Raw genomic sequence first — 9,721 nt, forward strand, 5'->3', positions numbered from 1 at the left:
TTGCTCCAGATTTGTTGGCATCCATGATGCCAATCTCCTGTTTGACTACATCCCAAAGGTGCTCTATTGTATTGAGAATTGGTGACTGTGAAGGCATTCTGAGTTAAGTGAACTCACTGTCATATTCAAGATGCTAGGTGGAGACTATTTGAACTTTGTGATCTGATGAATTATCCTGCTGGAAGCCGTGTTCAGATGGATACACCGTGTTCACAAAAGGATGGACATGGTCAACAACAACAACACTCAGATAGGCTGTGTGGTCAAGTGTTAAAGGGACCCAAAGTGTTCCAAGAAAATATCCCCCACAGTATTACACCACCACCACTTGCTAATACATAGCAAGATGTAGCCTCGCTTTCATGTTATTTATGCCAATTTTTGATTTTACCATCTAAATGTTGCAGCAGAAATCAAGACTCATCAGACCAGGTGCAAATTGGAGCCTTGGCTTCCTGTTTTTAGCAGAGAGGCGTGTCACCCAGTGTGGTCTTCTGCTGGTATAGCCGACTTGCTTCAAGATTCAACGTGTTGTGCATTCAGAGAAGCTCTTATATAGAAGTTCTTATGAATATAGCATATGATTATTTGAGTCACTTTTGCTGTCTTATCAGCTCAAAGCAGTGTGGCCATTTTCCTCTGACATGCCACACACTGGATATTTTCTCTTTTTCAGACCATTCTCTGTAAACCCTAGAGATGGTTATGTAGGAAAATCCCAGTAGATCTGCAGTTTCTGAAGTACTCAGACCAGCCCATCTGGCACAAAGAACCATGCTTTGTTCACAGTCACTTAAATCACCTTCCTTTCCCATTCTGATGCTTAATTTGAACTTTAGCAAAATGCACTTATAGGTCAGTGACACTACATATGTTTATTATTTTCCAAACATTTCTATTAACAACCAGTAGAATAGGTGCGCTTAATATGGCGGTCGGGGACTGTATTTACCTCTGGTCAGTAGGACAACAATCACAATTGTCAAGTCAAGAAAAACAACACTGAAATGTTAAAAGAGAAAAGTGTGCCTTGGCTGGCTAGATTTGTGCATCCACCTGGAGAGATTATAAACTGATGCTGCATTGAAGGATGGTGAACCAGGAAGGGCCCACGTCAAGCATACCAGCTGGGTCACATGTGGTACTAAGCAAATACTATTTCCAACAGGCTTTCCCATTTTCAAAATGCACGTGATGTCCAGACAATCGATATAATCTCACCTCAACAACAATACCATCACTTTGCCAAGGTTAAACTCTGACTAATACATAAAGCTGAATTAAATGCCATATCAGGTGCAGAAAAAATGCAATGCGAAAAAAAAGGGCCATTCTTCCACAGTTGTGGTCATGTGTCCTGATTAAACACTCCCACACAAGTGTGCCTGGCGAGGTCATGCAGCACCGTTCAATCATTCTGCCACTATGACAGGCAACCTTCCACCCACCGGCCACGCACATCCTCCCTGGGCTCCCTCCATTAAATAAATTGTGCTGTAATAATCTCTTGGCTCCCAATATTGGTGGCTGAGCACAGAAGCCTATTTTGATTACCCCACTTTCAGGCCAAGCCAGAACCATCTGTAATCCCCATGTTTTACCATCACTACATTAAAGAAGGAATTATTTAATGGAGACTGAAAGAGAAATGGTGTCATTATCCTATGCTTTCTGAAGCAGACATTTCCCCCCACCTTTCTATGTAGATTACCACTATAAGAAAATAAGAAATGGTTGGTGACATATTATGCTTACACTTTGCTCTCTGAATGTCAAAAACATATTAAACTGGGCTACAAAAATGCAGGCCTTAGGCAACTGGCACCAAGAGTGTGACTCCCGCTCACCACAAGGAGGAGAGTCATCGTTGTTCCAATCATGTACTGTATGTTGCTCCATCTCATTTTTCAATACATCCAATGATGGAAAGCTGAAGGTCCCATGAGACCCAAACAAATCAATGGCAAAATGTAGTCTCAAATTAACTGTAGTGAACCTGACTGAAATAGAGAATGCTGTTATTCAATCAGATCCCTTACGCTCAACACACAAACATAGTACACACAGAAATGCATGTGAGCACTCAGACTGGTACAGTAAGCATGCTGTATCCTCAACAGAAAGCCAGCAGCTGTTAGTGGCTGCTAGTGCTTGATAAGGCTGCTAATTCTTGATAAGACCTGTAAAGCTAAACTGCACAACGTTTAAAAATATCTCTGAATTCATGAAGTGAACAGTGATGAAAATACTTATTCCATTGATATCTTGCAAAGTGTAAAGACAGTTTCTGTAGAGGCAGCACAGCTACCAGCTTTACTCATATCAAGTACACTGAGTTCTTAGTTGCCAGTTTAACTGTAGCTATGATGATAATATGCGAAATTTTCTACTGTCATCAGTTTGAGGTATTGGGTGGCAATAAATTCTCACTCAAGCATTGAATCCAAAACCAGTTAACAAATAGCAAATGGTAAGATACAGCAAATGCCTTCAGCAACAACGAGTATAATTTTATCTAGGCTGTAAATTGCCTAAAAGTTGACTCCTTTACCTTTATTTCTGCATTAATATGCACGGTGGTTACTCTCTCTTATATGTTCTTTGCAAAAGAATATCAGAAGCAAAGTTGTAAAACATGTCAGTTCAGATTTATTATTCCTGCTGTCTACAACACAACTGAATGCACATGAGGAATAAAAGGCTGTTGCAAAAGTGGACCTTGCAGAAGAGATTTGCCTTACTGTTCCAAAGGGATTTAACTGATTGACAGAAACTGCAGGACAGCCGACCTGATTCTGAGGATGCGATGGCGGTAAAGTTCCAAAGCTTAATAATAATAATAGAAATAAAGTTTGAATGCATGACATCTTCTTTTCGATTTCTCCAGGGAATTGTAGAAGAGTTTCCAACAGATGTGTCCTGTGGGCCCTGAATTGCTAGATAATTAAAAGGCTCTTCTTGATCAGAAGGTTGCATACTAATATTGCACCTCATCAGTTGTGTAGAAGTCTCCACAATGCTGTTCCATTGACAGACTCTTTTCAAAAGGCTCTATGCAAACAGGTAAGAAAATAATAATCATCTGGTTTCCATCATAAGAAGAAGACAGAAGAGCCATTCTGTGAGAGGGATGTCGTTCTGTCAGTCAAGCACCAAAATATCCTGTCTATAATATTCTATGACTTTTATTGCTCTTTATTTCAAGGACATGCTGTATTGATAGGTGTCAGCTCTATCGCTTTTTCATGATTGAGACAAGAAAAAAACTTGCAGAAGGGATATCTAAAAAAAAATCCAGTCTGAACTGGAACATAAAAGGCAATAATCTCAGCACCAATCATGTGTATTGTTCAAATAACCTATAAAACTCCCACATATATTTTACAGCCATCACAACATTAATATTTTTCCTTATATAAAAGGTACATTGATAAACCAGTCTTATTTTTTTCGGTCACCCTCTGGGAAACTGACTGCATCTGCTCACTGTGAGTTGCTTGCTCAGAATCGAAGGAGGCTGTTCAGCTTTGGATCTGGAAATTAGGCTGTAGATTGGATTATGATGCCATTTTTAATCTGCCTTTTTCCCTTGCAGGATATTGCTCCTCCCCTGCTTCTTAGTGTTATACAAAACTTGACAAGAGGAGATTTTGCTGAATTCCGCTACAGTGATGACTGTGATTCCTTGTGACACTCTAATTTGAGCTTATACAGCCAAAGCTTTGATGCAGACATGGGAATAAAACTTTTAGTCACAGAGACCCTTCTCCTCTCCAGGCCCATTAAAAGGTCCCAGATATCTCCTTGTGTACTTTAATTACAGTCATCTTGCACTGTCCTTTTTCCTGATTTTGAGGTTGTAGGCATTCATGTGTCTTCTTTCAGCTTCACTTTGTCAAAAATTAAATACTAGCTCTGACTCAGTGGCAACAGACTTTCTGGCCTAATGTGCTATGTTTTCCCATATTGCTTCCAAATTGGTCTGAAATGCTTTTTGAGAAATGTGACTACTGGTTTTAAAAAAACAAACAAAAGGTTCTCTTGATATTGACTCCATTAAACAATTTAGCAAAATGAAATGAAAGAAATGAAATGTGTCCTTTGTCTTTTTCATGTTAGTCACAGCAAAATATGCAACACTCCATGCAGAGTTAAATAAAGCATAGCCTTAGCTTTTCCCTGTCCTGATTGCGTGCCACATCTGTGGTTTTAATTGTACAGTTGAGTGATTGCAAAATCATAGTGCTGAGTGCTCGTGGCACAAGCAAATGGTTCTCAGATCACCAAAATGTTTAATTATGATAATATACAGTATCCATCATCACAGCCCAAACAAGTGGGTGGCGACCTCTTTTTTTTTTTTTAATTACTTCTCTCTCAGTGCATCTGTTTATTTTGACAGATCTCAATGACAGAGTCAAACAAGTACTTGTTTTATAAGTACTTGTAATCTTGTTTTAGGATCTTGCTCAAAGACACTTCAGAACCAGTGGCTGGTGCCAAATCTCTGACCTTTCAGTATCAGGACAGTCTCCCCAAGCACTAAATCACCCTTCACCTGACATTTAACATGGTGAGTAAGAGAGCAGAGGGGTCAGAGAAAACACAACCAGCTGGGAGGAGCATAACAAAAATGGCAAACTGTCTAATACATATCTCACATCATCCTGATGGCATGTCCTAAGTGTGTTTGGATTTACACAAAGTCATCAACAGTGTAGAGTATACCTGCAAATAAATATATATATATATATATATATATATATATATATATATATATATATATATATATATATATATATATATATATATATATGTGTGTGTGTGTGTGTGTGTGTGTGTGTGTGTGCGTGCACACATGTGTGCGCACGTGTGTGACTGAACACATTACCAAGCCCACCCAATACTCACATACACACCTGTACGCTACAGTATCATTTAGTATACATGAATGTAGTTTGGTTTAAAAGGCTATTGAAGCCAGTCTTACTTGTTAGTTAACAGCCTCTGTGTAGCCATAAATCAGGGATACTTGGCTAATAAAAAAAAATGAAAATAAAAATGGCAATAAAACCACAGAGTAAACTGCAGGCCTGAAAGAGAGTGCTGTCTCCCTCCATTCATGTTTGCTGTCACTGAAGGAGGAATCAAACATGATCATTTCTAAACTACTCTTGAAATATGATTTACATTAACTGTAAATAAAATAAAATAACCCTATTTTTAAATTAAAGTACAAAGAAAAGTGCATTACAATAATTTAGAAATTATTTAAATGAAGACCTAATCATGAATTTTAAGCAAAAATGTCCTCCATGCTGAGATTTTCTCTAACTGCTGAAGAAACCTCCAAAAAGAATGAATATTTCATACTATATAGAATTTATTATATAAGAAGGGTTTAATCCTAATTGGGACTGGGTTGTGTCATGTGATGGGTTTTTCTGTAAGAACTAAATGTGTCGGCAGGCCTCTGTAGCAATATCGATACACTAAAACTAATGAATGCGGAAAAAAAAAATCTGATTTACTCTGTGAAATTGGTTCATTCTAAGAATTCTATTTTTTAAAAGTGAATGTTTTGGACTGGAGATACAGTCTTTAAATGTGAAAGAGTAAGGTGGAAAGGTGGTTAGTAGAAAATTTAGCAAAAAGGAAAAAAAAATGGGCTTCTGAGCTGAGGAATGCCCCAGTAAATGAGACATACCATGAAAAACATCTGGGCCTAGTCACAGTAACATCATGTTTTTGTGAACCGTTTCCCTTTTGAAATAAGCAAGTGTGATGTGACTAAATTTACCTGAAATCACTGTAGGGGTGAATTATCCAAAATCCGGCGGATTTAACCCGCTCTTGTTCTCGTTCAACCGCCTTCTCACTTCCAAACATCCTCAGGGAGAACTTGTTGACCCCTGGTTGAAGCATTGCTCCTAACTGTCTGTGTATGAACCCAGCCTGATATAATCTCTCGTCGTCCGGCAGAATTTGATCAATGCCATCCAACTTTATAAACCCTGACTGCTGGTCTGGAGAATCATTTTGGGCACCACCGCCAGCGCCACTGCTGGCCTCCTGCGCACCTTGATCCGGCTGCCCGTCACCGATTGCTCCAGGGGGGCTCTCTTCGCTCGGGGTAACATCCCCTTCAGTGATGAGGCGTCTCTCCTCCGCAGAGTCTGAGTCGTGCACATGTCGACTTGTGATGGACGAAAGGCTGCCTCGAAATCTCCGACAATCTCCATTTGAGCTGGTCTTCATAGGTCTCCCTATGTCCGTCTCCATAATCACAGATTCCCCACTTTTGGTCTCGCCGATGCCTTTGCAGCTTCCTCCAGAGGTCGGCGACGGTGACGGTAAAGGCTTCATCCTAATGCTCTTCCTCCGGGTGTCCTTGTCTGCGTCTTCTCCTTCACCCATTATAGATGCTTTCTGTCCAATGTGCTGTGGCAAACTGTAGAGCCTTTTACGCATGGAGGAGTGCAACCTGTCCATTATGACATTGAAACACGCAGGAAATATTAAATAAATCCAGATTGTTAGCCTGTATTGTACTGGTTATTGCCACAAGCCCCGCGCTCCCTATCTGTTTGTGAGAGCGATCAGTCTGGAGCTAATCTGAATCCCTGAAAGCCTGCTACACATGACACGGACCGCCGTGGCTCTGCTGAAACAGATGAGGGATATTCTTTTTCATAATCAGACTACCTGACAGTTTGCATATGTCCTCACACACAGCCTGGGCGGTCCGCTTGGCCACTGCGTCCTCGATGTACATCTTTGTGCCGTTCCGACATTGTGCGCAAAAGTGGAAAAACTGCCTGAAAGTCACCTTAGCGTGGCATGTGAGAGACGTGCCGACGGACGGTGATACAGAGACCAGAGAAAGGTCATGCACGACGAAGGATGCTCTTTTCACAAGACGTCTTGTCAGCTTTCATAAAACAACGCAACACAATCGTGCAAAAATACAGTAAAGCATTCCAGGGACCGCTGACATCACTGTTCCATAGTCAGGGTGCGTTTTGGTGAATTGTGAATATTCATGATGCTGATCTATTGGGTTGCCATAGGAGCGAGAACTGCAAATAAGCTCAGCCCACCTTGTTTAAAGGGGAAAGCTCTCTCCATTCTTAAAATGTTCTCCCGTTCTTTTAAGTTAAGGCTACAGGTAGCCAACATGCCCATTGTTAAAACATGATGTTGTCTTCTGTTGGAAGAGACCAAGGACCCTGCTTGCCATCGCTGTAATCAGTCTGATCTACTGCGTAATTTGCGCACACTAATACAAACGAAGCTAGAATAGACTCGTCTATAATTTGGTAAGAAGCTCTTGTATAAAATTATTGGTATACGGGTGGATTCTCAGATGGAAATAAACAAATCTGTGATCTCCTAATTCAAGATTATTTTTCCAATTCCGTGTATTTATAACACGTAGGATGTCACACCCTTTTGTGCTTATTGTTCTTTTTATTTTCAGCCTAGGATGATAAAGAAAGAAAAATAGTCTAAGGGATTTTGTCTTGTGAACGAAGCCTTATGATTCTTTAATTTCATCAGTGCCTTCATTATGAATGTCCTTTTGTTTTTGTGTTCCGTTTTGTGTGTGTTTTCCTTTTTTCTGTCTCATTTCATTCATTTTCAGTGCCTGCAGCACAAGTATGACAGTTTCATTGCAAGGACATCTTTCGCTCATGTCTTCGGTACAGCTTTACAAAAGCTACATTGTTACTGTAATAGCTTAAACAAACCCAGGATAGCTGTGTGCAGCATCCTTACAAAAGCCTTTTAAAGCTAAAGCAAATTTTATCAGCAATATTTTGTAGATGATTAAAACATTAATTAAACAAGCCTTTTTTCACTATTAACAAATTATCTTATCTTGTGTCACTTCCCCAATGTCTAAACTGAGAAACATCAATGCCAGCAGTTTCTGAAGAAAGGTTATATATTCAAATTTAGACAAAAAACTTTTATCAACTATTCTAGTGGATATTGCAGAACTGCAGACACTGAAAAATAGAAGGCAATTTGCTAATGCAAAACAGCCACATTATAATTTAGGGAATCTCTTTTACTATGCTGGATTTACATAATGTAACTTCCAATACCCAAAATAAATAAATAAATAAAATGAAATGAAATGAATCCTAGCCACAAATACCTACAGCATTTGGTGAAAGCCCCCTAATTGACACACTAATACAAAGCAGTGCCTTTCTGCAATTCTATTAACAAGACCATTTACTAGGTCACTATTTTTAAGAACTTTAACTTTCAAAAATCATCCATATTGGAACAATTATGTCCTTTGAATAATAATGGCTGTGAGTTATATGGGTTGCAAATTAATTACCCAACTTAACTAAAAATGCAAGAAAATGCAAAGATGAATAATACAATTTGTAGCAAACAAAAGAATAAATTATCAATTTGTAAAGTGTGTAAGAAACGCTTCCCTCTACACCTGTGATGTCAAACTTCCCGCCGACCCAATGGGTGGGTTTGCAAACTGAAAATTACAGAGCAGGTACAATTCTGGACTTTTCACTGCTTTTTGTCCTTAAGAATAAATCACATCATGAAAGACTGAACTGATGATTTCATCTGAGTCATTTCATCTGAAATAGTTTTACAGCTTCCTGACTGATAAAGACAAAGACGACAAACACAAACCATTAAATAAAAGAAAAGGATTTCCATTAAATGACAGAAAAGTTCTTTTTATTATTATTGATGAACAACGACTTCCTTTTTGATTTTCTGTGAAGTAACATTAGAACAAAGTCCAAGTTTGTTGTCACTTTCTTTACAAATTTTACAGTTTTATTTCTTAAAAGCTGGGCAGTGCAGTGGTTACCACTGTTGTTTCACAGCAAGAAGGTTGTGAGTTTAACTGCACAAGAGCCTTTCTGTGTGGAGTTTGCATGTTCTCCATGTGTTTGTGCTGGTTCTCTTGGGTATCCTGCTTCCTCCAATAGTCCAACTGTATGTAATTTGTTGGGTTAGGTTAATTACTTATTCTAAATTGCCTATAGGTGTAAGTGTGAATGGTTGTCTCTCTCTCTCTCTCTGTGTCAGATTGGCAACTGTCCCCAACACTCCTCTATGATAGCTGGGACAGGCTCCAGCCTGAAGAGAATGGATGGATAGATTTCTTAAGAGTGCAAGTCCATTAACTCATGCTGATGGATTCATTGATGTAGTACAGCACAATTTTTTGTAATTAGATTTGACTCGCTGAAAGAGGTAAAACACATCAGGTGGTTTGTAGGTAGGTGTTTATTTTATAGATATTAGGTAAAGTTCAAGCCGGCCCACTTAAGCTCAAATGGGGCTGTGGCCCAAAACTAAGAGTTTGGCACCCCTTCTTTACACACCGACTCTAGGGCAGAACTTAAATCTACCACAACCTGTCTGCATTACTTAGAACTCTAAATATCCATCCATCCATCCATTCGCTTCCGCTTATCCTTTTCAGGGTCGCGGGGGGCGCTGGAGCCTATCCCAGCTGTCATAGGGCGAGAGGCGGGGTACACCCTGGACAGGTCGCCAGTCTGTCGCAGGGCCAACACACAGGGACAGACAACCATTCGCACTCACATTCATTCGCACATTCACACCTAGTGGCAATCTGGATTATCCAATTAACCTATCCCCACAAGTTGCATGTCTTTGGACGGTGGGAGGAAGCCAGAGTACCCGGAGGGAACCCACGCAA

General features: G+C 39.7%; 1 protein-coding gene across 1 annotated transcript in view; it reads right to left on the bottom strand.

The window, feature by feature from the left end:
- The window catches only part of hcn4 (hyperpolarization activated cyclic nucleotide-gated potassium channel 4), a 77,731-nt gene extending 70,695 nt beyond the window's left edge, over window positions 1-7,036 (bottom strand). Inside the window, exon 1 of the mRNA XM_085257725.1 lies at window positions 5,801-7,036. Within this exon, the coding sequence (XP_085113851.1) occupies window positions 5,801-6,492 (692 nt within the window). The 5' untranslated portion in view covers window positions 6,493-7,036. The remainder of the gene's footprint in view (window positions 1-5,800) is intronic.
- Window positions 7,037-9,721: the final 2,685 nt, after the last annotated feature.

This window comes from Mchenga conophoros, linkage group LG1 (genome assembly GCF_057382185.1).
Source record: "Mchenga conophoros isolate Kocher_MC1m ecotype Shallow Benthic linkage group LG1, M_conophoros_male_GT1.1, whole genome shotgun sequence".
Taxonomy (NCBI): domain Eukaryota; kingdom Metazoa; phylum Chordata; class Actinopteri; order Cichliformes; family Cichlidae; genus Mchenga; species Mchenga conophoros.